Here is a 27774-nt window from a genome sequence, read left to right as displayed (position 1 = left end):
ACAGCCAAATGTTATTTTCAGACAAATCTTCAGACCTTTGAGCACAACATAATCCAAAAACCACTGACAAAAACGTTTATTATGTATCACTGGAAAAGTCTTAATTAATCAATGCTAATTCTACTTTTTCTTCTTTTGGAAAAATGTAAATGGCACACATTTTTCACGAGCCAAATAACACAGATCCCATAGTATTCCCCATCATCTAATTCAATACTTAAAAATCAAACGTGTTGTCTCTTTAATATTGTGTCTATTATAACGTTATTTACATTTTGGTGTTATGATATTTTGCCCAAAAAACTGTGATCCTGCCTCCAGGGGGCAGCACGTGGCTGTAATTACACAATGACTACTCTAATACATGTAGAATAAGAGTTATGCCACGTGACCACCGTGACAGCGTGCTTCACGTTTGACGTCATCTAAAGCCTGTACAGTGGAGTTATTAAAACAATGTTATCGTGTGAAGACCTAATAACAAATCTGCAAGGCTGTGTGGTCACCGAGGATCAAGCACCTGAACATGTCAACCAAACACTCAGGCTTTTCAGTGAAAAACTCTCTGAATCCTCCAGGTCGGTAACCATACCCTCAGCATGTTTGAGAACTTGTCTCATTTCTATAAGCTGTCATAATGACTGAATGGTTTTGCACGAACAGGAGTAGTGTGAAAAGATGTAAGGAGCGATGTTTAGAGGAGGCTCTCCAGCTGCTGAGACGCATTTCCGAGGATCAGCTTGGTGTTTTGGAGGAGTCTCATATCCTGCTCCTGGTGAGACTTCTCATCTCCATGCAGCTGAAGATGGTCAACATCTCCACAGCCTGTCGTAAAGTAGACCAGGTGAGCCCCACATTATGTCCGTACTGCACTGTACACACAATATTTAAAGACAAAATGTCATCTCATTGAAACCTTATATGTGCTCGACAGATGTTGCAACATTTGGCAAAGGTGGACCACCAGTTGGTTTTTAGAGAAACCCATCACTGTTTGCTCTCTATAGTCCATAATGAACAGGTACAGACAAGAGCTGTCACTTCACTTATATGTATTGTCATGTATTTGCTGCAAGGCACTGCAAATAACCTTCAACCCATCCCCTTTTAGGTACTGTCTTTTGAGGATCTGCAGAAAGGTAAGTGCAGAGAAGGCTAAAGATAATGTGTTATTACAATGTCACTAGTTTCACATGTACGTTTCCATGAACATATTGTTGTTCTCGTCTTTTTTCAGCCTGTATGTTCCTGGAAGACAGCACTATTGGTCGTGATATTTGGCGAGAGTCATTCCTGGTTCTGCTGAACAAAGTGTCTGAGTTTTTCTCCTTTGCATTGCAACAAGACTCGCTGAGAGATGGACCTCTGTGTTACATTGCTGTCAAGGTGCATAATGTATTAGTCTGTTGCATTCATCACAGACTTGTTGTGTGATCTGTTTAACTTACCTGAGAGCTGTGGTCTCGGCAGATGTGTTTGCAAGTGTTCCAGCTGTTGTCCAGTCAAGTGGCTCCTCTGGTGTGGGACGGGGAGCATGGGGACCCGACAGTGAGGAAGATCCTGCAGGCTCTTATGGACATAATACTTGGACAGGTATCTCATTAATCCATCAGTTCAGTAGTCAGATACTTCTTCAGTTGACACTTTGTTGAATCAGAATCAAGTTTATTGCCAGGTACGTTTACACATACAAGGAATTTGCTTTGGTATCTGGTGGTGCGGACATAAACAATCTAAACAAATAAATTGCAAAGTAGCTAAAAAAAGATTATTTAATAAAAAAATAAGTATTTTTAAGAAACAATTTAGCATTAATAAAGCTCCCTAAAGACAAGTAATTACACCACATGTACATGTAACTATACAAATAACCTTAAAAGCTAAAAAACAAAAACACTTAGGATATTAAGTAATATATGCTAAACTACAGTGTATTATATTTTAAAGTGGAGTGCTGTGCAGATATGTGTGTGCAAAAAGCAGTCAGAGAGTTGAGCATGAACATGGCTCACAGTATTATAAAAGACAAAAAAGAACAAGATGTTGTTCACATGATGTGCATCAATGTAATGCATAATTACACTATCAGTCATTGTGTCCTTGTTTGCAGTGCTGCAACAGGGACACTCGTCTTTTGGCAGGAACTGCTGTGGCCATGCTGATCAACACGGCTTCAGAGAGGCGCTGTGGAGAGGCTGCTGCCTGGAGTCTGCTGCAGGTCTCTCACTCAGGTAGGTCACTCCCAAAACTGCTGGACAAATGGACCTGTTAGAGCAACTCTTAGTTATTTTGTAAAAAAAAAGGCCAAATATTGTCACCTAATCGTGACCTCGGTAGTCGAGATTATAAAAGACTACATTTCCCATGGAGCCAGCCTCTTAAGAGACAGAGAGGTGTGCAACCTGTGTGGAAGACTCCGTCGAAACACAGTTTTTAACCGTTACGTTTTATTATCCTACACAAAGTTAAGTTGTTTATTATTTGAATTGAGTTGATTCAATTGAAGGCCAAGAGATTCATGGCATTACAGCTGTTCTCCTGTCTCTCTCAGAGCCCTGGCTGCTGACGGTCGGTGCTCTGCAGGTTCAGTGCTGCCCTGCAGGGAGCGACGGAGTGGACCGACTGGCTGTGAGCAGAGGCCTCCTGACCTGCTGTCGACCTCACATCTTGCTCAGTTCACACGTGGATTTCACAGAAGTAAATCTAGCTACATGTTTCCCTTTTTATTGTGCTTGTTTTCATTTCCAAATCCCTAATTTTCTCTCTTTTCAGATGTGTTTACTGCAGAAAGAGTTGTTTCCTCTGGTCTATGCGCTGTGTGAGGAGAAGCTGGACTGTCACTACTTTGCTTTTGAAGGTGAGTGATATCCACTTTGTTTATATTTATGTCCTCGAATGGCCATACCATCTGTTCTAATATGACATGTTGTTGCAGCATTAACACTGTGGCTGAAGAGAGTTAAAGAATGTCTTGCTGATATCTGGAAGATGACGGGTGCTCGCCTTCTGCCTGACAACAGCAAGCTGCAGCAAGAGCTCATTCACATTATCTGGACCAATGCAGAGAGTCCTGTGAGTCAAAATAACATCTTTCTATTATTGCAGGTTAAAATCCTGAAAGAAACATCCAAGTAAAATGGCATTATTTGACTTTGTAAACCAAATGGACAGCCAATAATGCATAAAATACTGTACTATAAAATATGCAAGTTAATAAAAACTGCTACAGTGCCATTTTAGTCCACATACTCAGAGCCATGTCACATTCTGGACCACCTGACTTATTTATTTCCATTGTTGTTATTATTTTATATTGCACACATTTGTATGTAATTAACACTTACGGCATTTGTCACATGGGTGTGGTTTATTTGTATTTAGTCCCTCTGTTGTTTGACATTAGTTTGTATGACACAGATGGTGAGATGGCTCGGATATTTTCAGTTGACCGTTTGGTCCTCTTTAAGTTATTGTTTGTTTATTTCAGTCATTAAACTTAATTCAACTATAACTCCACTACAGGACTCTTTTAATTGAAACGGATCAAAGTGATGAGCCTACCTTAACAACTGTTCATTGGGAGTTTTGTCGCTACAGTAATATTAATCATGTCTGTCTGTCTGACTGTTCGTTGGCAGGTGGAAGGTGTTTCAGATTTTGTGCGCAGTGCCTTTTGTCTTCTGCTGGACCTCTATGAGATGGACTGTCAGCAGTATGGTGACACAAAGAAGACTCTTTATTTGACCCTCCTTCAGCGGATAATCAAACTACCCTGGGAATCCAAAGCCAAATATCATCGCCTTTGTGCCCTGCTGCCATTTCTGGGGACTGACATGGTAATGGTGACAGCTGATTATTACAGTGTTAATAACGTAGTTACTGGTGCTCATGAAGGCTTTAACATTTCTCTAATTCATCAGGTGCTGGATCAATACGCTGAAATACCAAATCATCTCCTGAAGTGCTTGTCGACCAATCACCTGTCACCGTGTGGATCGGAGCTTTACAAGTGTCTGATCCAGCAGCAGAGGCGGGAGCTGTGTGACGGCTCAGCGAAGTCCACCTCACACATCGAGCTGGATCTGGCCAATCAGTGGGCGAGGCGCTGGCGGCCCGTCCTCCATGAGGCTCTGATGTCCCATGTGACTCTTCTACAGAACCACAGCTCCACACAGTTATTACCCTTCACCTTTCAAGTCTTCCCCTCTGCTGTGGATCCTTTGCTGGACTCTCTGGACCCATGTGACCCCGGCCACCTCCACGCCTGGGCCTGCATCGTGAGCTCTTATCGGGCCACGACTGGAAGCTCTCCATGGGCTCTGCAGGGAAGCTCCACCTTTAAAACCCTCCAGCTTGCTCTAGGTTCTGCGGAGGACAAAGTCCGACTCGCTGCTCTGAACGTCCTCTGCTGCAGCCCGAAGACAAAAGATACTCCGACCGCGGAGGAGATGTCAATAATGAAGATATTCATCCCTCAGAACCTAAACTGTGAGTCCTCGCCTTTTCGCCAACATTTTCAGACTGCAGTGAAGAGGTTTCTGATTCGTATCAGAGACGGCTGCTTGGCTCATGTAAAAGGACAGAAGGGGAAAAAGAAAGGAGAAGACATCCACTCACAGGGGGAACAGGACATACTGGAGCAGGGAATAGGTGAGATAACTGGCAGCCGCTATTTTTATATTTGCACCTTTTTGATTGTACAGATATATACACAGTTCCCCTACTGTACTTTTTTATTTCTTTTAAACGTTATATGTCTATACTGTAGGTGTACATCTCTGTTTCTCTTAACAACTACATTATAAGTCATAAGGGGATTCGGATTCTTGTCACCTTTTTCATACCTGATGAGTTTGCATTCCTCTGTATATTGTAGAGTTTGTAGATTGGTTGGGTCAACTTCCGTACTGCTATCTGGCACCAGGACACAGTTTTCAGAGGAAGAAGACTGCGCTGCTGCTGCTGTGTGCCGTGCTGGAGACCTGCACAGACACCTGGAGCCCAGACAAGAAGAAGGGTCAACCTCCAGGTTAGTCTGTGAACCAATTATTAGAAAATGGCCGAACATTTATTTGTACTCAGTGCTTGTATTTAGTTCTGTGTACTTCCTGTTGAATCTTAACTTTATATTTGTCTATGTTATTTTGGCTAAGAGTTTATTTTGGCTGTTCAACCAACTTCGCAGCGAATATGGGGTCTCTTATTAAATGTGCCAGAGCAAGAGGACGGTGGGATTTCGTCTGCAGGAGAAAACAGCTGGTCCTCATCAGCGGTTTAGAAGATTCTACAAATGAGGTAGAGCCGCATTATCAGTCCTTATATTTATTTTATATCTAAGATTGAGGTTAAAGAATATTATTAGATAAGAGGTTTATTTCTTTTACAGATCCGTGAGCTCTCAGCTGAGTTATTGTTGAGGTTCTTCCCACCTAGTCTTCCACACGACATCGCTGCGGTGCTGCACGCGAGAACCAAACAGCTTCTGTGCAGCCCCCGGGTGCACGAGGCTCAGATGGCAGCAGTGATGATGAAGCTCCTCCATCAGAAGTAAGCCTTGCCTCCTACATGTCTTTGTTTTGAATTACACCTGCGTTAGATGTTTAATCTGTTATTCTACCTGCAGATCACAACACCAGCCTGAAGCCTGCAGGTTGAACAGTGAAGTCAGCGGGGGTGCCTGCATGGTCACACTTCTAGTGAAGGAGCTGGAAGAGCACTATTTGACAGCCAAGGCAGACATGATGCTTGCTGCCAAAACCAAGCCTATACATGGTGAGACTCAAAGTTGGGCATTAACATCTAACTGCAAGTAATAAATAAAATGCCTTTAGGAGGTTTCTGTGGCTGTAGCAGGCCTATAATAAAGCCCTAAACCCTAGCAAACAAAGTTCAGTTTTTGAATCCTGTTGAATGTTGTTCCAGGTGTTCTGAGTGCCCTCCAGAGGTGTTTGCTCGAGGCCCCCGGCAGTGTGTATGACACACTCGACCACAGTCTGACCATTGAGGTGCTGCTGCTGCTGGAGAATATGTCTCTGCTGCTGCTAGGTGTTCTGTATGGAGACCAAGATGCTTGCGCCATTGAAAAAGGTAAGAGAGAGTTCTGCAGAAGCAAAACATTTGAGATTGATTCCACCCCAAAGTACATTTCTCTGTTTTTTTTCTTAGATGCGCCCCCTTCTCTTTATGAAATGGGAAACGCAATCAGCTCTCTGATAGCCCAAGAGTCAGGAGGAGGCCAGGAAGAGGGAGAGGAGTGTGTCCTGATTTCTGAGGAGACCAGTCTCGTTCTCACCTGCTGCTGGGTCTCCCTCAAGGTAAAACAGAACCAGATGCACCATTTAAGATGTATAGATACTTCAACATGACTTACCTGTATCTCAATTGATGTTCTTTCATTTATTTTTTAAATCAGGATATAGGAATCTTTTTAGGTTCTCTGGTGGCAACAATTCTGACTGAATCAAAACCCAGCAAGTGCCTTTTGACAAAAGAGGATCTAAAGAGGGCATCAGGAGTGTTCAAGAATATTCTTCTCAAATGTCGTCACTGGGTACGTTTTATCAATCAATTTAGAGGAGTTATGACTGGATCTGTAATCTTTTCTCACAGACACATTTCTCTTCACCAGGGGGCAGTGGAGGGATGCTGTGCAGGCTTCACCAAATTCTGTGCCTCTTTATTGAGCAGCAGTGATCCAGAGCTGAGGGATATCCCAGCCCACATGCTGAAACAGGTGAGTAGTAATGTTCAGTGATCAGAGGTGGGAAGTAGTGGAGTACAAATACTTTGTTACTGTACTTGAGTACACTTTTCTGGTATCAGTACTTTACTTTTACTTCTTACATATTTAACAGAAATACCTGTACTTTCTACTTCTTACATTTTCAAAACAGGCTGGTTACTTTAGTTTTAATGTGTGTTTGGTGGCGTGATCATTATTATTTAGTCATTGCGTGCCTGTTGATTTGAACACGGTCTGTGTATCCATCATTTCCTGGTCTTCTCTAAAGAAGAGGGACCAATGAACACTTTGTCATTTTGCCGTTGTTCAGCATCGAAACATTCATTAGCTAACAATGACATTATTGTTCTATTAATATGAAGGGAGGTCAGTTACTCAGATGGTAGTTATTATGGGTACTTTTCACTTTTCAAAGCCCATACTTCTTTACTTGAGTAATGAAGTTTTAGTCAGTACTTCTACTTTTACCAGAGTATCTTTAAACACGAGTATCTGTACTTCTACTTAAGTAAAGGATGTGTGTACTTTTGCCATCTCTGTCAGTAATACATGGAGATGCTAGACTACTGTTATTGCTCCTTTATAGATACATTTCCTCTCCTTCTTCTTTACAGGGATTGCAGGTTGTGCGTTCCCCTCGCTCGACCTCTGTGACCCGCCGAGCTGCAGGGCTGCCGATGCTCATCCTGTGCGTCGTGTCAGCAGAGGAGGCCGGTAAATCGAGGCCACTGTTAGCTCTCAGTATGCAGACCTTACTGGAGACAGCCAAATGCCCTTTACCCGCGGACTTGGACCAAACACTAGACCTGCCACAGGTTTGTAGGCTTACTTTACATATTCAAATTGTTACTACTAATATTATCAACAGAACATATATGATATTCTTATATTGTTAATATTGCAGCTGTATATAAATCAAAACTATCCCCACCTTACCAGCTTCATCATTAAAATTGCATTATCAAGTTCCATTATGGGATTCTAATCCCATAATGAAATGCTACAATATTTTTATCGATTTCATTCGTCAATCATTAAAAATTATAATAATAGTGCCCATTGCGATTTCCCAAAGCCAAATTAAGTTATTCAAATGTAATGTTTTGCATGACCCACAGTCCAAAATGTAGCCAATAAGGTATAACACTGTTGAATTACTATTTTTACCTGAGTAAATTATCGAAGCACTTCTTTTACCACTGCCTTTAAAAGCACAAAGACAGATGTGGTGTCCTTTGTCCTTTCCTTCCAGGTGTGTGCGGTCCACACTCTGCAGGCCCTGGTTCGGGGGTCTGCTCTGGGAGAAGCTGTCCTTCAGTTTGCTCCTGCTGTTGTCATCCTGTCTCTCACTCTGCTCAGGTCTCCCTGCTGGGCCATGAGGAATGCTGCGCTGCAACTATACAGTGAGACTTAAAGTCCAAACTTAGAATATGTAGAATTAGGACTATGTAATCAGATAAGCTGTTTTCTATCAGAGTAGATACAAAATGGCAAATACTTCCCTTGAAGATTAAACAGTGTTTTTTTTGTTAAAATTATTAATTGATAATCAAAATAATAAATCAATCAGCTATTAGGCTCAGCTGTATTTAATACAGCAGTAATTAAAGTGTGTTTCTAGGTTCTCTGTGCTCGCGGATGCTCGGCCAGCGGCCCAGCAATGACGAAGGAGTTTCTGCTCAGCATGGCTTGTCCCCCCTCACCTTCTTCTTCCACTACCCTGCACTCCAGCCCTTTCTCCTGGGCGAGTTAAGGGGGGCAGCACGAGACCTCCAGGGGCCACAAACTGAGGCCAAGCTCCACCTCCAACCCTCGCTCTTCCCTGTCCTCACTTTGCTAGCCCAGCTCCAGCCTGGTGTCCAAGACTCAACCAAGTGATTGCTTTTTATTTACCTCTACACCGTTAAGTCAGGTTATGTTTTATTCTTAATTCTTTACACAAGGGGTTTTTCCTCGAGGTTATACAAAACGTTTTTCGAAGTTAGCTTTTTCTGTGTCTTGCGGTAGAATAAAAGTGATAAAAACTGATACCTCTGTCATGTCATGAATATGAATGTAGCTGAAACCTCAGCAGGTTAGCTTAGCTTAGCTTAGCATAAAGGCCTGAGATGGTAAAAGAATCCCTTACATTAATTTCACTGGATAACATTTTATAGGTTGCTACATTTGCCTTATTTTATACGAATTAAACAAACAAATATAAGTAAAAAGAATAAAAGCAACATGTAATTTGTGAGTGGATTTTGTTACCTGCTAACAGGAACATCTAACTCTAGTCAATTATGAAAATAATCGTCTTTCCCAAAATATTGAACCATTCCTATTTTAGTTTATCATGTTATACTTTACATACAAAGCAATGGGTAAGGACTCAGTTTTGTATGTATCAATCACACCAAATATAATTGACACAGTGAATGTCTTCTCTTTCCTCTGCCAGAACTTTGTCAGACTTCCTGCCTCCTTTGCTCCAGCTGTCTGCCAGTCCTATCTACAGTGTAAGAGTGATGGCCTCAAAGGCTTTGGTTGCCATGACTCCCCCCTCGGAGTACATGAACATCCTCCTCAGACTGAGCGCTGAGCTGCCTCAGGAGCGCTGCTGTCCTCAGGAGCGCTGCTGTCACAACCGGCTCCACGGACAGCTGCTGCAGATCAGAGCCACTCTGGAGAGAGCGCTCTGCCCCGTCAGGTGAGACTCTCTTCATTCAGGATCATAATACCTTTATTAGTCCCACAGCGGGGACATTTACAGTGTTATATCAGGTATAAAAGGCAAGCAATGATAAAATATGAAAAGCACACATTAGTAATACAAATGAAGACACATAAGTAGCAGCAGTTTAAAATAACAAAGTTACATAAATAACATTAAAGGTCCCCTATTATACTGTTTTCATCAATATATTATAGGTCTCAGATATACACAAAACATGTCTCTGAAGTGTTTGGCTCGAAACACCAAACAGATCATTGCAGCATCCCATAATCCCCTCTGTTTCAGCCCTGTTTCAAAAGTGCTGATTCTCTGTCTGTTACTTTAGATGAAAATAAGGAGCCCCTCCCCACGCCCCTCTGAGAGACATTTGGTTAAAAAGAACACAATGGTGCTCTAGGAGGAGATTCAGGTGATAAGGTGGGGGGGGTGTTACCTTGGTTGGTGATTGGCTAATGGTTACACAAGCCAACAAATCGTTACAACATCATAAACTGGCCAAAATCTGATCAGCTCATTTTCAGACAGGTTTTTATAGAAATGGATCAGGAGAAAAAGAGAGAGAATCTTTGTTCCTGAAACTTTCAGAAGCTCTTTACACAGAGGGGACACATGGTGATGTAGAAGAGACATGGAGAAGTGGATTTTCCATAATAGGTGACTTTTAAAATATTGAGACTTGATACAAATAAAACAGTTTGGACTATTATTTTTCCCCCAAAAAATGTTTTCATCATAGTACATTCATTTAGGCTTTGTAAATCATGCTGTGTTTCTATTCCCAGTGCCCCCCCAGCGGACCTGTGTGAGGTGGTGCGCAGGGTGGAGGCCTCCATGTGGCTGGTGACGGGGGCTCAGCGCTGCCCCCTAGTGAGGGCGGCTTACATCGCAGTGGCAGACTCACTAAGGAGCCTCCTCTCTGAGACCTTCCTGTCAAAGCTCAGTGACACACTCCAGTCTGACCTCCTAACACCCCAACAGCAACTTCAGGTGTGTGGCACAAATGTTTTTATAGTAAGAAATGTAGGTGTTAAATGTCAATGTATCCTTGGGCAAGATACTTAATGGCACGGCGAAAACTGTATGAATGTGTTGTATGAATGTTAGCTTACTTGAGCTAGTGGCACTTTTCTCTGTATGAATGAAGACTTGTAGAATGTAAAGCGCTTTGAGGGGTCATAAAGACTGGAACAAACGCCATATAAGTACAGATCATTTACCATTTAATGATCCCAGTCATCCCAGCCTAATCATCCCAGGCCACATCGGCATTATGGTTGCCCTCAAAGGCTCTAACTGCAAGACAACATAAATATATTAACTCTTATGATATCACATTATAGCCTCAGCATTCGTTTAGTTTTAGTATTGAAACATACATTGTGGGAAATGTGGTTTATGGACATTGTACTTCTGAAAACTCGCAGATAAACAAATATGTATTCTTTGCAAGATTTCACGGGGCAACATTAATTCAGGGGGTGGGCTCGATTTGGGTAATTTTATGCTCGAGTCAAAATATGAAGACGTCTCATCTTGACCCTTCCATCATATACAAAATGTTTTTACTTTGGCAGAATATAGTGCATTCATATAGGACCCCAATACTCATAGTTAAAAGCAGATTGAGAACATGTTGGCTTGTGAGTGAACGGCTACCTGGATGCCCTAAGAAATATATTTTTTAATGTTTTATCTCTATCACCTATGCAGGTTGGGTTGTCCTCCTTCCATCAACAAGCCATCCACTCTCTATGTGCAGATCAGAAGCGAGCGTGTCAAATCTGGGAAAACTTCTCTGCAGCGAGCCCTGATCTCAGGCTCTCATTGGTCACGTGGGTGGTGGATGAGCAGGGTTTGCAGCAGAGCGGCTCTAAAGAGGTGATCCGGAGGGTTCTGCAGGTGAGACATCATCTGCAGATTTCAGCGTGAGGAAAACAACCTCTCCAAAAACTGGTCCAACAACTTTCAGTAAAACAAGCTTCTTACAGCACAATGCGAGGAAATTAAGGGAGGCTTAAGTACAATGCCGTCTGAAATCTGGCTGCAGATCTTTTTTTCCCTCTTGCATGAGAAAGGGTGTGTCTATAAGCTTTCATTATCTGCTGTTCGTGTTGGTCATTTAGATCAACTCTAGACCACCCAGTACTGCCTTTCCATGTGTATCCTGTTTAATTGACTCTCTTTAAGATAAGTTGATAAGATGCTATGCCGCATATCTATGGACAGTAGGTAGGGACTACTGTACACGTGGCCTTGTCATTTTACGTGTTTACGTTGTTAACACCATTTAGTTGGACTGGAGAAACTGGTTTTCCTGTCTTATTGTAGTTGTCCTTAAAACGTTGCTGTTATCACAATAAATATAAAGTATTTGTTTGATGAAAAACTGAACAGATTTTTACACATATTGTTATTTATATTGGCAAAAAACATCAATCATCACAACAGATATAAAAGTCTACTATCCCCTATGCATAGTGCACTTTGTACCTGGTTGGCATTGTAAGCACATTGATAATTGTGCTAGTAGATTAAAGAACATATACTTCAAACTCTCTATCCCCAGTCAAACCTTAAGGAGGCGTTGTTGAGCAGCAGAGTGGAGTACCGCAGGATCTACCTCACAGCCCTGGTGGCAGTGATGGCCGGAGGCGACTCTACTCAACATCTCCCTCACTCGGCCACACCGGAGGAGCCAGTGCTGCCTGAGTGTCTGGATTTGTTGCTCGGGGACCTGGAGGACATGAGAGGAGGGCCCGAGTTCTTGTCCTTGGCTTTGTTTGTTGCTAGTCTGCTGCTTTCCCAGTGTTCAGACTCAAGGTTTTTATATATGTTCTGTTTTTACTTCAGGAGGCACATACTGCCCTATAACACTTCTGGCTGCAGCTCTGACTTTTTTTGTTTTTGTATATCAGTACAAGGATGTCCGTGTCCCAGCGCTGGTGTAACATTTTGGAAAGCCACCGATCCCCAGCAGCCCCTGAAGTCCTCAGGATTGCGTGTGCTGAAGCTCTATGTGTGGCTGGAGTTCCTCTAATGAGCCACAGCACTCCTCCTGCCATCATGATCAGGTGTGAAGGAAGTCAAAGTTTTGTCAAAAGGCCTTTCACAATTACTACCTTTTTATTGTCCAATAATGAGTCACATTCAATTATATTATTGCCATTTCTGGACCATTGTATACCAGCTATAACCTTTCAAAAATCAAAGGACCCGTCATTCTTTAGAATATCAAGACATTGAACTTGGAAAAACAATTGAAAATAAAATTAGACTCTTGGGCAATATTGGGAAAATCCTATTTGACCAAACCAAACATAACTCAACATGATGGCCAAAATTAAGGTTATGTCCATACATCAACGTGCTTGTCAATCAAATGATACTCTTAAATTAAAGCTGCATCTTTCTGGTTTAGGTTGATCCACACAGGCGTTTACTTGCTGCAAGACCAAAACCAGCAGGTGAGGATGAAAGCGGCCAGTTTTACCTCCATGCTGCACCATGCGAGGACAGCAGTAAGCCAGCGGAGCGTCTACTTGATGCAGGTCAACCAGGCTCTGCCGTTGCTCCTGGACCTTCTCCTGGAGGAATGCTGGGATACTCCCGGCACATTGGAGGTGCTGCTCTGTCACCTGCCTCAGTCCAACCTCAGATCTGTGCTGAAAGAGGCCTCAGAGGCAGGGTATGTCGGTATTACTGAATCAATACACTTATACAAATAGAGGAGCGTTGATTGATTATTGCTTAACTGATTTTTTGATTGCTCTCTGGTTCAGGAGTTCAACTCTGTATGAGCAGGATGAGGCCAATGTGTTTGCAGAGCCCTCTGTGATGTCTGCACATGTGCTGCCCTACCTGCTGCAGATGGTAGAAAGATCCTCTGAATCCCCTGCTGTGGCTCAGAGCCTGAGTGCCTGGGCAGAGGGAGGGGCTGCACAGCTGCTGGACAGCCTGGCAGTCTGCAAAGAGATCCAGCCAGGTACCAGTCTAAATAGAAGAATGTGTTCAATGTTTGACGAGATTCAAGATTCAAAGGTTTTATTGTCATATATGCACAAAGCTACAGTGTAGAAATGGCAATGAAAATATTATGACCTGAGCTCCTCCAACAATCCAACAAATATAATAAAATACAAAATAAAAAATAGTGCAAAAAGACTATATACATGTCAATAGAATATGATATGTACAAGAACAGATGTGAAATAAAATAATGTAAATTAAGACAAAATTACATACGGTTTATTGCGTGGATAACTATTTATATAAATAAGTATATTGCAAGATGACAACAGGAATATTTGTCGGGGCACTTAGCAGAGCTCAGGTGTTTAGCAGCCTTATGGCCTGAGCTGTTGTATATTCAAAAGTTGTTTTCTTTACAATGCAATTATTTATTCTCTCTATAGCCGAGACATTGACCCGGTCCTGGCTGGCTCTCCTCACGGACCCCCGTTTCCACTGGGCCCTGAGTGGCCTACTCACCAGGGCGGCCTTTCTTCTACGGCTGGTGAAAACATGTGAGGATCTACGACACCTCTGTGACCCTGCAGCATTGCAAATGAGTTTGCAGGAAGTGTGTAGTGTGCTCAGTGTAAACGGTGTCCACTTTCCCTCAGCTGTGACAGCTGCTGTGGCTGGAGAGCAGCCAATATGACGAGGGGCATCTTCTGTACAATCTGTGACCAAAGCCACAGGGATAAGATTACCTGTGGATATTTTAAGAATGCTTATGACATTTACATGTGCAACACTAGTAATGAATGAGTAGTGCAACCGCTGATGCTGCAGTACACCAGAATAAGGCAGGCTGACGGTTATGTAAAAGCTCAGTTGCTGCAGGTGCTTCTCTTGTATAAATCATCATATGTGCATACACAAACAGAGACGCCCACAGGGCCCAAGGTGCTGTGTTCCTGATCAGTTCTTGTTTTAGCTACAGTGCTTGATTTTATAATATGACTTTTTCTAAAGCTTTATTCAGTTTATATAATGAAGCTTTTTTATACAGAGATACAGCCATCTAAATAGAATGAATATTTTGTATTATTAGAACAGCTCCAGGTCTGTCCTTATAATCACCATCACTTCAAAGCGATGCCCAGAGGCCTGTACTACGAAGCCGGTTCAACCTAACCTGGATATGTTTGAGTTAGCCGGTTGGCCTAACCCAAAACATACGCGCTCTCGCTAAACTGTACTACGACGCGGGTTATCAAGTGTATCGCTCAAACCAGCCGTGTCCTATCTAGTTAGGTGCGCGTTCACATGAAAGGGGTGGTATTTGGAGCATTCGACCAATCACAAACATGGACAAGCCTACTGACAGCGCAGCACGTCATACTTCCTGAAAGAAAAGTCAACTATAATATTAGACATATGAAGAAGTTAAACTTTAAACATCCATGACTTAAACACTTTATCCAGGATAAAAGCCACAGAGCTGCACCTGCAAGGTGAATACAGCTGGTAAAAGAAAAAGTGTTTGAATGCGTACATTAACAGGTTTATGATATCACTGCCCCGTCTAAGACACGATCTGACTTTAATTACATTTGTCTCGAGTGTTTCGTCAACTTAATGTGTTGCTTAAAATAATACTTCTGCATACAGTATGTGACACTGAGTGTTGCACGGCCAGATACGGCTCAGCTGACTCAGATAAGGAAATATATGATACATTATGATGTGATATGCCGCGGACTGTACTTAATGTTACTCTGATCCGGTTACTTATGTTGTGGCAGATATTTAAGTAAGCTTTCTTAACGCTAATGTTATAATAGTCAGATTGCTCTGAAGATGGGAGGTGATATTCTATTAATGTTCACGTTCACACAGTCGGTGATTTTTGCCGGCCGTCTTTCCTGCAACGGCAGTTTTTCTGTATTTCCTTTCTCCTGTAATATGACTTAATCGCTTTAAACTCCGCACACTGAGCTCTGATTGGTCAGCAGGCAGTGCTTTCACTGAGTTGAGCTCTTAGCCTGCAACCTAACCTGGTCCCGACCAGGTTAGCCGCACAGCATAAGTTACCATGGAGATCTAGCCTGCTAAAAAGAGAACCAGCTTCGTAGGACCGGAAACCCCGAGTTTTCCCTGAAGTTAGCCGGCTAAGCGAAAATCCTGCTTCGTAGTATACCCCCCAGGCATCTTGTCTAAGTCGTTTGCAGCTCGTCTCAGAGCTCAGACTGAAACAATGATGTAATGCTGTATTGCCTGTAGAAATTGGCCGCTTGGTGCCCAGCAGGGGAACATAATGGAAATGTTGATGCTCCATTAGAGACCTTCTGCCTGGATAAGTGTCCATTTTCCAACCACACAAGGGATGCTGATGATCGACTAGCTCTGATAGGGGGCTGTCAGTTGCTCTGCAACCGACCACACACTAGAGCAGTCTTACATCACTAGATAGCCCGGTGCACTTGTTTTTAAATGGGAAGCTCTCAGTGTTAGACAAACAATGACATAAAAAATTAAGTTTGTATCATTACAACATAGATTTCCTTGACATACTGTATGTCGGAGGGGATACTAAATGACCTCTATAGCTACATAAGCTCTATTTCAGCTGAGGTTGTGTTGTGTGTTTAATTGTGTTTATAATCATCTAGATTATGTAACAACTATGACATCAATCTGGCATCAATGATTCATACATAAAGCTTATGAAATGTATTTCCTTGCAGCTCACCACAGTGTGTAGAGATCTGAGATGAATGTGTGCCACAGGTGGCTCTTCAGTACTAGCTTATGCTAGATAATGAAAGTTTTTTGGCAAACTGCGAAAACAATATTTTTGGACAAACCTTGGATCATCTTATCTTTTATCAACAATTCTCCCAGTTTTTTGTTTAACTCTGCCACACAAAATAACAGTAAGCATTTAAGGGACTGCTACATACTGTGTGGCTGTTTTATCAGACAAAAATATCCTGTATGTTTTAGATTCATAAATCCTTAAAGACAAAGCCTCATAGACCCTTTTAAAACATGGAAGCTAGAACATTGCGATACCTCAAGACAAAGGCAAGAAAAACTTGTTGACCTCTTGTTTATACACCTGAAAACTAAAGCATAATTACATCTTATCAGAATCTGCTCGAACAATGTGTGCATCCTTTGAAAACAAAGGTTGAGAGGTGAGTTGAAAACAAGATGGCACGTTTCCTCAAGGTAAAGTGTGTATGAAACTGGAAAAGGACCATCTGGCTCAATAACAGCCTTTGTTATCGTTGCTTAAAGTGTTTACGCACTCAGTGAGTACATGTCCTCAACGATCACATAGAAACGGAATAATGCCAAAGAGGTGTAAAAGGGAATAAGGCCAAGTGTGTGTGTGTGTGTGTGTGTGTGTGTGTGTGTGTGTGTGTGTGTGTGTGTGTGTGTGTGTGTGTGTGTGTGTGTGTGTGTGTGTGTGTGTGTGTGTGTGTGTGTGTGTGTGTGTGTGTGTGTGTGTGTGTGTGTGTGTGTGTGTGTGTGTGTGTGTGTGTGTGTGTGTGTGTGTGTGTGTGTGTGTGTGTGTACCAAGTCAAATGTTTTTCGTTTTATAAATGACTTTTGTGAAAAGTGTTTTGTCAGTTTAATGATGTATTTAGATTTGTATGCTCATATAATGAAGTGAACAATTTAAGTTGTAATAAAATGTTTGTTTTTCATACTATCAGTGCGTCTTAGTTTCATTTTCCAAACGGCATTGCTCATTTCTCCAAGTGATGGACTCTGTAAATCATCGGCCTTATATATTGTGAAACCTTTAATAACAAATGTTAGGTTAAGGCCTTTAGTGTATGGTGGTATATTTGGACTTCAGTATATGAAAAAGTAGACCTCAGCTTGTGACAAATGTCGATTTGTCGATTCCTGCCAAAAAAGCCTCAAACAAATTGACTGAATTAGTCAACTTCAGCTCAGTAAATGTATGGAAGTCAATTTCTGATAATAATTAATGATGAAACAAAGATACTTATGGTAAATAAAAATTATGAACATAAAATCCAGAGGATTAGACAAAAAGGCAGAAACTGAGAGACAGATTTTTGAGATTGGGAGTCAAATTGATCAGATAGTTTTTACCAATGTAATTGATTACTCTACATCAGCTCGGTTCAGGTAGTTGTGGAAGTCCATTACTGCTTGGAAAAAGAAAAAAACGCTAATATAAACTTTTGTAAAAGTATTTTGTGGTGGCAATAAGCTTCCACAAGTATTAGCCAGCTTGGCCATGTGTTCACCCTTTAAAGGTCTGGAGACATGTGGATTCACCCAGTGCATGCTGGGAGGGTCCCTGCCCCCTGTAACCCTGAATGAGCACAGTGTGATGGAGAGTGCTGGACAGATGCTCTGTGTTTGCTCTAGTAATTGCCTGAAAACCAGGCTGCATATATTTGAAGAGTGGCTTAGTGAACATTGAGGGACTCTCTGTATGTCAGCCGACAGTGACACTCTGCTGAGAGTATAGCTCCCTGCAGGCAGATACACAGGGAGGTGCTGCTAGCTCTCCTTTATCAGCCTCCGTAGATTCCTCTCATTCCAGAGACCCCTTAGCTATTTGTATTCTACTTGTATTTCTTTAGGCCTTTATTCTTTTGCATGTGAACAGTTCTTCAAAGCACCTTTCATTGAGCATGCACTAATTGCCTTACATTGTTGTATTTCTTTTTGTTTGTTTTCTTAAGGCTGGAGGAAAAACAGGCCTTTGTTGGAAATGAATCCTGGGAAACAGATTGGTTTTGACAGCTGCACCAAGGCACTTAGGGCCGGACACAACTCTGCAGTTGGATGGGGATTCATTGGAGTTGGATAAACTTGCAATGTTTCCTCAAAAGAACATGTAAAGCAGAGCAATTTACAGACATGCCCAGAAAATGTAATCCATCCATCCATCCATCCATCTTCTCCCGCTTATCCGTGGTCGGGTCGCGGGGGTAGCAGTTCCAGCAGAGAGCCCCAAAATCTCAACCTGTCGTTCAATGGACAGCTTCCCCCCCCCCCCCCCCCATCTATGTATATACTCGCATTTTAGACTCTGTTACTAACTGTATATCTGTAGACTTGGTATGTCTTAAATGTCCGGTTAGGATGTATTAGAACGAAATCTAAAATGAAAATTGTAAATAAGCAATCTGTATGTAAAAAACCACCTGTATGTAAATTGTAAATAAGCCATCTGTATGTCAAATATGTCTTATATGTCTTAAATGACATGATGAATTGGAAATGGGGGACCCTGATGTAAACAAGACGAAAGTCTTTCTCTGGTCTGCATCCCCTTAACAATTGTATGTTTTGAGCTGTACTGTACTGTACCCAATATACAAGCTGTTAATAAACTTTTCAATCAATCAATCAATCAATCAATCAATCAATCCTCTCCCTGGCCGCATCAACCAGCTCTGACTGGGGGATCCCAAGGCGCTCCCAGGCCAGCGAAGAGATATAATCCCTCCACCTGGTCCTAGGTCTACCCCTCGGTCTCTTCCCAGCTGGATGTGCCTGGAACACCTCCCTAGGAGAAAATGTAATAAGCATGGAAATTATTGTTGAGGAAGAAGGAAAAAAGTTGTAGGAGGAATTATAGAAGCAACCATAAAATATGTTTGATGTTAGACCATCATTGTGAATGAACCTATAGTTGACTTCCCTACTGACTGTTTTAACAACTTGTTTACTCTCGCAAGGCTGCATGACGAGATAACATGCCAGACTGTTCTGCAGCTGATGCGCGCGTGCGTGTGTGTGCGTGTGTGTGTGTGTGAACCTGGTGAGGCATTAGGACCTGGAGGTTTGTGCTGCAGAGAGGCAGCTCCTCCTCCCACAGAAGGCTGTTTACGAAGAAAGCTGGGCTCCTCTGACAAAAACAAGGGCTGGGACTCCAGCGAGAGGAGCAGTGTGCCTGAAAGCACAGGCTCTTCATCCATTTTAAACATTTTGTACATGTTTTAAATGTGTTGTTGAGAAAAAGGCACAGTTGAGCACCATGTTGTCGGTGAAGTCAGCCCGTCTGCTCTGCAAGATGTTTTTCTCCCTGCACGCGGTGTTCCTCAGCGTGGCCGCGGTGGAGAGCAATGCATCAAATGGGAATGAAAAAGGTACAAAAATACATAATGTACTTTTAAATTGTTTTTATTTAATTTGAAATGTGTTGTAAACGGTATAACATGTAGCCTAATTAGTTCAAATTAAAAATGTCCAATCTTTTGTATCACTTTATTTTTGATTGCACAATCACTTATATGGGTCGTGCTCACATTTGTTGTGCTTCTCAGATTGCATGAGATCCAATGGAGTGGAGTACAGAGGGGAACTACAGAGCTCTTCCTCAGGACTGACCTGTTTGAACTGGACCAATACCACCAGAGACTATGATGTTACACTCCATACTGATTCACAGACAGGTAAACAACTTCAATAGATGAGTTTTTATATTTCAGAAGTCAGTGAATGCCCATTTAAATTAAGCGAATCTTCGCTTTCTTTCTGCTGTTGAAGCTAAAAGCAGGAAGTTGGTGATTTTACATGTGACTAATGTGGATGGGTACAACAGGACGATAATCATCCTGACATATTTTTTGATATCTTGATGCAGTGTAATTTACTACAGGATTGCGATTCTTACACACATACAGAGCAATAAACACACAATTCATTTTGGAAGGGGTGCCCAAACTTTTCGCCTTGGAGGGCAAATACTAAAACGTCATTGTGGGCCAAAAGCAAACACCCGTTGTGTCTCAACACAACGGGTTTGCCATTGTTAAGAATTAACATTAATAATGAGAGATATGTATCAAAACGCCTTTTATTCTATCACAAAAAAATGGCAAAACATATATTCTTAAGGCCTCACTTTACAGCAACTGGCCTTTTTCTTTCTTTGTGCTCATGGCTCCTGTCCATTGTAGTGTGATGAAGTAGTGTTAATGATTAATGAATCAAGGGGTTTACACACTCAGCAGGACATACATTCCTGTATATCGAGGAGGTATCAGTAATAGACGTGTGCTGTTTTTATCGTATGTCCTGTAGGTGTGGGAGATCACAATTACTGCCGAAACCCAGACTCCTCTGAGAGGCCTTGGTGCTACATTGCTGGCCCAGATGGGACCGTCCAGAAAGAATTCTGTGCCCTGGACACATGCAAAGGTAGGTTAACCCTGACATTTTTAGAAAGTAGCGAGAACCCCAGCTTGAAAAAGACAGGCCTGGCAACGATTAATATGTATATTTGAAAAAACAACATGACAACACATACATTATTTTTGTTTCCAAAATGCCCTGATACTGTGCTCTCTTGATGCTGCTGGCAACTACTTTCTCTATGCTGTAAAGCTCTCATTATTTTTGGAGGGTGGGCTATGCTAGGGAGAAATAATGAGATTAACTTTTTGGTATTATGCAGATGTTCTAATTAGTCAACCCAAAAGGAGATTCTCGACTTTTATGGTTCAACCAAACTTTCCTCTTAGTATATTTCCTACCATAAATAAACCATTACATGTCACTTGTTAGACGCTTTTATCCAAAGCGACTTACATACTCAATACTGTGGACAATCCTCACAGGAGCAATTTGGGGTGAAGTGTCTTGCCCAGGGACACAACGACATGCTGACTGCAGTGGGGTTTGAACCTGTGCTCCCCTGATCCGAACACCAACGCACGAGTCCACAGTTTTCTTCCCATGTTTTTTCCCATTTTGAATTAGTCTGCAGTAGGTCGTTGGTCAGGGTTAAGTCACTGTGAGGAGTCTCTACTTTGTCCTTTGTTCCTTTCCTGTCTACAAACCCTCACCTAGTTACACAATAACAAAGCCCTGCAGTCACCAGTCAGAAAGGTCAGTTTGAAGAAAGCTATTGACCACGCCCCAACCCTCAGCTCATTGGTAGAGAGTCACAGTTTTTGCTTGGAGACAGCAGCTTATTGGCTGCTTACATTTATGAGTTCTTGTCCTTTAACTTTTGAGTTTGTAAACAACTTGTGTGGAGGAAATTAAAAGAAAGTTAAAGAGCAGATGTTGACATCTGTAAGCTGTCTTCTGAGGCAAGGTCGAACCATGCAGAGCCTGGCCATAGCACATGTAAAAGAACATGTGCTAAACGATCCTTTCTGTGATGCATGTCCCAGCAGAGAGCCATGTGAGGGCGTTAGTCCTGCCTCTTAAACAGTTGTTAGACGAGATGTCATTTGAAACTACGCGCTCCAGAAAATTCACTAGTAAGTGCATGACTAAATTGAAATATTAGGAAAAGTAAAGTATCACTATACAATACTATTATTATATTTTATATTGTAATAAAGTACATTTTCTATAAAATCAACCGATTATTCTGTTTTTAGACACAATAACCTGACACACACCCTATTTTGGTACAAATGAAGTTTCTTCCGACAGATTCAAAAGTCATATTAAAATCCAAATACCATTCAGCCATAAAGCAGTCCTACTTATTGATTTCCAGGATAACCCCTCGTCTAATGCACCCTGAAAAAAGGTAGATGCAATGTTCAAATATTGATTAAAGTACATATTTCACCCGAAATCTGTGTGGTAGAACGTTCTAGTGGTCAGAATCTCACTTATACTACTGGTTATAATCTGGCTTCCACTGGCAGTACATCAACAGTAGCACAGTTCAGAGCATCCCCCCAAAAACCAATGTAGCTGTTGTTTAACATTGTTTATTTGCATCTTTAGAGCACGTCTCCACTGTAGCAGCAGAGGCCGAACCCCTGGAGCCATCAGGAATCATTCCCACCACAAAGAGCTCAGAGCCAGCCAAATCTGAAGCCTCTCAGGGAAAAGTTGCTCCAGCGCAGCCAGTGATTGGAATCAGCCAGCAAGTTCGCACAGGACCCACAAAGAAAAAGGACCTTGGCACCCTTGGTATGTTGGTAGTTCATTATTCCTATGGTTAACTCTTGTTATGAGTTTTACATTGTAATGAGCTAAATATCTAAGTATGTTCAGGTTTAACCGTTCACGTTCTCCTTTGTTTTTCAGGCTACGTCATTGGTATCCTCATGATGGCGATCATAATCCTCCTCGGAGTAGGCATCACAGTCGGCTACTTTTATAAGAGGTCAGTATCTTAATCACAGCAAGATCATTAATCATTTGGTTCAGTCCTAGAGGAATTGTATGAAAGAGGACCACATTTAAAGCATTTACTAATTCCTCAAGAGGTTTTTGAACTGAGTCCAGTTGTTTATTTGTGTTCATCTGATATTACTGTGACACAGAGAGCCAAAATGTAAGAAGAAGACCTTTATTAATCTCCCTAGGGGGACATTCCGTTTTTTTGTAATGCTTCAGAGCCTCCTCGTTAGTTCCTTTTTCCACTACCATATGTAGTGTTCATAGTTTTAGGGCACGAGCAAGACAAGAATAGTTACTTAAAACTCAGGCATGTTTAATGCTTTCCAGTTCATGGCATCAGCTGTTGTTCACACAACAATGCACTTTGTTGTTCCCATAGATGTAACACATTGTATTTAATTGGTTTGTCTCACAACAACGCAACATGGGGAGACAAGGCAGGGAATGAAATGCCTACAGTCCATTTCAAGCAATCCTTCATTCATACTGTTGAAGGCGAAGAGAGTGTTGGATTGGATGCAGAATCCTGCACACTCACTGCAGTTATGTAATGTGAAATAGGATGGCCCCGTTGGTGTGATTCCCTTTGGTACAGCACAAAATGCTCTGCTTTTGGCTTTCAAATCTTATTAGCAAGCCCCAGTCTTTGTCTTCTATTTTTAGGAGGTGATTATTAATATGGAGGAGGAACATGTTGTGTCAGGGCATTTATACAAAGCCTCAGTGTTCCATGACATCACCGTCAGTAATGAGATAGCTGTTTGGAAAGCATGCCAATTTTCTTCTACACCGGCCAGGACTGGCTGTAGACTTCCCTCCTTCAACAGTTTTTAACTCTAGTATTCTGCTGGCCAGAAAGGGTGTGATGCATGTAGAGGTCTATGCTAAACTCCCATTGGGAACAGACCTTTGACCATTCAGTAGGAGTACAGATCCCACACAGGCTTGACATACTTAAGAACCGCAAAAAGCACTCTGAAAAATGCCATCAGGCTCGCAGTGATGAGCAAGTGTTTTGTCCCTAATGTTATATCAGTAATACGTCTTCTAAACTCTCTATGTCAGGGCTGTCAATTTTAAATACACAGTGGGCCAGAATAAAAAAATGGGTACTAGTCGAGGGCCAGACTGGTTCAATGTTTATTGCGAAACTTATTGAAATGAACTTATTGCACAAATTAAACCTGGAACTAACAAAGCTTAAATGATTGCCTATAAAAACAACATTAAGCATTAAATAATCAGTTGCATTAATTTCTTATGGCTCTATCTGCAGCTTTTCCTCGGTCATTTCTTATGATTACATTTTTCCACAGGCCAACAACAGCTTCAAAATTTCCCTCAAAGAAAAAACCAAACATGTCCTGTTGTCGCAAGAACAAAAGTACAGAAGGAAACATCCATGTAAACTCAGTGTGCTGCTCTGTGATGCTAGTTCAAGCAGATACTTGGCATCTCATCTTGGGTGCAAGTTCATCAATGTTTGGGCTCAGGCTCTGAGCTGAGGAAACCCTCTGGATTGAGTGAAGGTGTGCGTGCAATATACCGGCGGGCCAGATCTAATAGTAATTAGAAATTATCCTGCGGGCCGAAATTAAATCCACCAAGGGCCTGATTTGGCCCCCAGGCCTTGAGTTTGACACATGTGCTCTAAGTGAACAACTTGTAATTCTTGTCTTAATAGTAAATGGTTTGACATTTTGAAATCATGTTTATTCATATTTTTTGCTGAGAGTTAGATGAAGAGATGGATACCACTCTGATGTTAGCTTGGCAAAAAAACTTGAGACAGGAGAAAACAGCTAGCCTGAATTTTTTTAACTCCAGGAAATGTCTGGTCCCTTCACAAAAAACGTCATGTTAATTAATGAGCTTTAGAGATACTACTAGCAGCTTCCCTCTCCATCCAGCTGGCTCTCTTTCTACATTCCGTAAAAACATGAAAGTGAAGTTAATCTTCTCAACAAATTCTGGGCCAAAAACATAAAAGATTGTGAAGAATGTGTTCTGTTTTGAACTAAAGCTGTTGTAAAGAATCATTGTTGCTATTACACAGAGTTTCAGAACATGCTGCACTGACCATTCAGATAGAAGGTGTTTTGAGATTTGCTGTGCTTTGGCTCCAGATCAGTGGGAAGCAGTCTCATGCCGCCTCTCATCACTGTTTGTCTTTGGAGTTGATAAACTTTTCGTCAACTTGTCAACACCATCTGTCGATTGCCTTTGCTCCAGACATGACACTTATTACAGGCTCTTTTATCAACATACAGTTTATCTGAAGCTCCTTATCATCAATCTAGTAGCAAAATAAGACTTGCTCTCTGATTGTTTGCTTGCATTATATTTTGTATCTTAAGTTTTGAGGAACAATTAAAGAAGCAACAATTCATATTATTTCATTAACATCAGATCACATGACTACTGATATGTGCGTAATCGCTCGTATTTATTAAAGGTGGGGTAATTTTGGAGAAACCAGCTCGAGTGCGCTAACATTTTTTGAAAATACACAGCCGGAAAAAATCTGCCAGTTCCTTACTGAGCCCCTCCTCCAACACACACGAACGCGCACATGACCAATGAGGGCACGAGATAAGTTTGTGCACAGATGGAAGGCTGACAGGCAGGTAGGCCATCCAGTTATTTTAGCCGGGCCGGCTCAGATGATTGGTCGTGCTTTTTACAGCGCCACGGCTTCCACAGATGACTTTTTTTTTTAATGGATTTGTTGTCAAAGCACTTAAGATATTCATTGCTATCGGGATGTTAAGAACATTACATGGAATATAACAAAAAGTGTATCTCGAGCCGGTTTCTCAAACTTACCTACCCCACCTTTAATATAATGATCTCCCTTCACAAAAAACGGCATGTTAATTAGTGAGCTTTAGAGATGCTACTAGGCAGATTATTGTTAGCATTTCCCCTCTCCATCCAGCTGGCTCTCTTGCTACATACCGTAAAAACATGAAAGTGAATTAATCTTCTCAACAAATTCTGGGCAAAACACATAAAAGATTGTGAAGAATGTGTTCTGTTTAAACTTCTTTTGTAAAGAATCATTGTTGATGCAGTTTCAGAACATTTCAGAGTATTTATTAATGTAATGAATCTCCCTTGTCTGTGTTTAGGGGTCGGGACTTAAAGAAGCATCATGAGCAGCGAGTGTATGAGCGTGAGATGCAGAGGATCACTCTTCCCCTGTCGGCTTTCTCCAACCCCACCTGTGAGCTGATGGATGAGAACACCATCGTGATCACAGCAGAGCACGAGATTACCCCCGTCCAGGAGGGGGTGGAGGGGGAGGACCCTCTCATGGGCCAACCCGCTGGAACCCCCGGAGCCTGAGGAGGAAGCCCGTAGTCCTCCCAACGCAGGACTGTGATACATCTCTGTGGACCAAAACACTTCTTCACATCTTCGTTTCTCCTTCCTGCCTCCCTGAGTAACCTCTGTTTTAAAAGGAGTAGGGGAGCAGTGTTTGCTCCAAAGACTTGTACTGAATGCTGTGTCCTTTGTGTCCCCTTTAATCTTGTTTCCAACAAGTCAAGCTGTTAAAACATTCTTAACAACTTCAATCTGTTGTTAATGAAGAATGTCACAAGGTCTTAAATACTCGTGTTTATACATTTGATAACCAAGTAAATAAGCTAATGTCCTGCCCCTAACTAATAATATGCATTTTAGTCTAATGGACTAGTCAATGTTTATAATGGTGGCCAATTATTTCTGAAGGGATGCTGTTTGGAATGGGGTTTATAACCTTTTGTGTATTTCCATGTGGAGAAGTTTCTCTCCACATGAGGTTTCATTTATTTACCTGTTGGCTGTGCCGAGAGAAGAGACCTTTTTGTCTAAATATATCCTTCTCTCAGACAGGATGAAGAAACATGAGGTAAAGCAGGCCCTCTAAAGACAAGGGAAGGCCTCCCACTCTGCCTTAGCATGATACTTCTGAATGTATTTGTTTTTCTTTAACTGGGATGAATATTTTTTTCTCTTTGTACTCTACTGCCGATGCAGTTAAAAAGCATGTTGGGCGATCATTGGCAGACATGAAAGATAACTTTTCATCCACAGGTTAAGGAGTGACAGGAAATGAGTGCTCTCAGAAAGCATGAGAGAAAGTAGATAGTCCTCAGGACAGAACAGCACTGCCACAATGCACAACAGAAATCAGATATGTCTTTGCAGAGCAGGACAGCGCGTGTGTGGAAGTGCTGAAGAATTCACACATTTGAGTTATGCACTTGATGCTTCAGTTTGGAGTAGAATAGAAACAGTCCAAAGTTTGCTGTTGTTCATTCAGAAAGACGAGTGCATGCACGTGGATACCTGCTGTATGTTTGTATATGGGGGTCATCTTTTTGCATCCTAAAAAGTATAACTACTGATAAAGAAGACTTTTAAAAAAATACCTGCCTGAAAATCGTCGTACACAGGAGACTTTAGTACGTTACCCATGATGCACCGTTACTTCCAGTATGTTTGCTATTATTCGTTCACTCCACATTATCTTGTTTTGTTTTTATTGCTGGATCCACATCATTTGGTTACTACTGCTCCATTATTGTTAGTCTGTGTGCTGGTTGTCACTATTGTTTTCTTCACATAAGCAAAGTGTTTAAAATACTGTTGTTCAGCATTTGAATTTAGTAATTGTATGTATGACTGCATTTTCACTCCTGAGAAGGAAATAAAACAAATCTAACTCAGACACTGTGATGTGATTTCATCTATAATATAATAAGAGGTAGAACAACATGAGTGCTCTTACTGTAAAAGGTGTTTTTAAAGGCTTGTCCACAGTAGGACGTTTTGCACCAGCTCCCCCTGTTGGCAATTATTAGACAGTCAAGTCATTGGATTCACATGAGTAAGTAAATAAAGTGAAGTAGATAATAAGGTACAAGTAGGACAAAGAGGCTTTTGAAAACAACTCTTACCGATCCTCGAAAAATATGTAAGAAGGACGTTTGATTTGATGTCTGGATTGCATTCAGCTTTATTTCAAAGTGCTGACAAATCTGATCAATTCCAGTCATTCATATATTTTTTAAATACAATGTTTCATATAAACAATTGCATATTTTTCGTATTAAACCTCTTTATTATTTACTCTATAAAATGGGGAAAATAGCAAATTAACATTACCAAAGTGATCTTCTTGTCTTTCCAATAGCCAGAGATGTGTGGTAAACATTTTTAAATGTAC

The 27774-nt window shown here is 41.5% G+C and overlaps 2 protein-coding genes across 3 annotated transcripts; both read left to right on the top strand.

Annotated features, from left to right (window-relative positions):
• The first annotated feature begins 362 nt into the window (after nucleotides 1-362).
• si:ch211-225b11.4 (thyroid adenoma-associated protein homolog) lies at nucleotides 363-18416 on the top strand. Of its 2 annotated transcripts, XM_034238460.1 has the most exons (32): nucleotides 363-578; nucleotides 664-844; nucleotides 935-1021; nucleotides 1112-1139; nucleotides 1238-1386; nucleotides 1471-1593; nucleotides 2111-2231; nucleotides 2552-2697; nucleotides 2773-2857; nucleotides 2936-3072; nucleotides 3639-3836; nucleotides 3921-4650; nucleotides 4877-5029; nucleotides 5186-5295; nucleotides 5387-5547; nucleotides 5624-5772; nucleotides 5923-6087; nucleotides 6166-6314; nucleotides 6413-6550; nucleotides 6629-6733; nucleotides 7357-7557; nucleotides 7995-8145; nucleotides 8364-8616; nucleotides 9183-9431; nucleotides 10241-10445; nucleotides 11169-11357; nucleotides 12025-12278; nucleotides 12374-12529; nucleotides 12877-13143; nucleotides 13238-13440; nucleotides 13871-13981; nucleotides 18140-18416. In XM_034238460.1, the coding sequence occupies exons 1-32, from the start codon at nucleotides 457-459 to the stop codon at nucleotides 18265-18267; spliced, it is 5604 nt and encodes a 1867-aa protein (XP_034094351.1). In that variant the 5' UTR covers nucleotides 363-456; the 3' UTR covers nucleotides 18268-18416. The 2 variants fall into 2 exon arrangements, with proteins under 2 accessions (XP_034094351.1, XP_034094350.1); XM_034238459.1 differs by lacking the exon at nucleotides 18140-18416 and having other exon boundaries at nucleotides 364-578; nucleotides 13871-14783.
• An 834-nt stretch (nucleotides 18417-19250) lies between these two features.
• pik3ip1 (phosphoinositide-3-kinase interacting protein 1) lies at nucleotides 19251-27276 on the top strand. Its single transcript, XM_034238424.1, has 6 exons — nucleotides 19251-19552; nucleotides 19730-19858; nucleotides 20490-20606; nucleotides 22158-22346; nucleotides 22464-22542; nucleotides 25691-27276. The coding sequence occupies exons 1-6, from the start codon at nucleotides 19441-19443 to the stop codon at nucleotides 25905-25907; spliced, it is 843 nt and encodes a 280-aa protein (XP_034094315.1). The 5' UTR covers nucleotides 19251-19440; the 3' UTR covers nucleotides 25908-27276.
• The last annotated feature ends 498 nt before the right edge of the window (nucleotides 27277-27774 follow it).

This window comes from Gymnodraco acuticeps, unplaced genomic scaffold (assembly GCF_902827175.1).
Source record: "Gymnodraco acuticeps unplaced genomic scaffold, fGymAcu1.1, whole genome shotgun sequence".
Lineage (NCBI taxonomy): Eukaryota > Metazoa > Chordata > Actinopteri > Perciformes > Bathydraconidae > Gymnodraco > Gymnodraco acuticeps.
This window is presented reverse-complemented; position numbering and strand designations above follow the sequence as displayed.

Bases quoted from the DNA above. Each gene is read 5' to 3' on its own strand.
- si:ch211-225b11.4 (XM_034238459.1), top strand. From the start codon at position 457: ATGTTATCGTGTGAAGACCTAATAACAAATCTGCAAGGCTGTGTGGTC. The intron at 2,858-2,935 runs GTGAGTGATATC...ATGTTGTTGCAG, and splicing joins TCACTACTTTGCTTTTGAAG to CATTAACACTGTGGCTGAAG. The intron at 8,617-9,182 runs GTGATTGCTTTT...TTCCTCTGCCAG, and splicing joins GGTGTCCAAGACTCAACCAA to AACTTTGTCAGACTTCCTGC.
- pik3ip1 (XM_034238424.1), top strand. From the start codon at position 19,441: ATGTTGTCGGTGAAGTCAGCCCGTCTGCTCTGCAAGATGTTTTTCTCC. The intron at 20,607-22,157 runs GTAGGTTAACCC...TTGCATCTTTAG, and splicing joins TGCCCTGGACACATGCAAAG to AGCACGTCTCCACTGTAGCA. The intron at 22,347-22,463 runs GTATGTTGGTAG...TTTGTTTTTCAG, and splicing joins AAAGGACCTTGGCACCCTTG to GCTACGTCATTGGTATCCTC.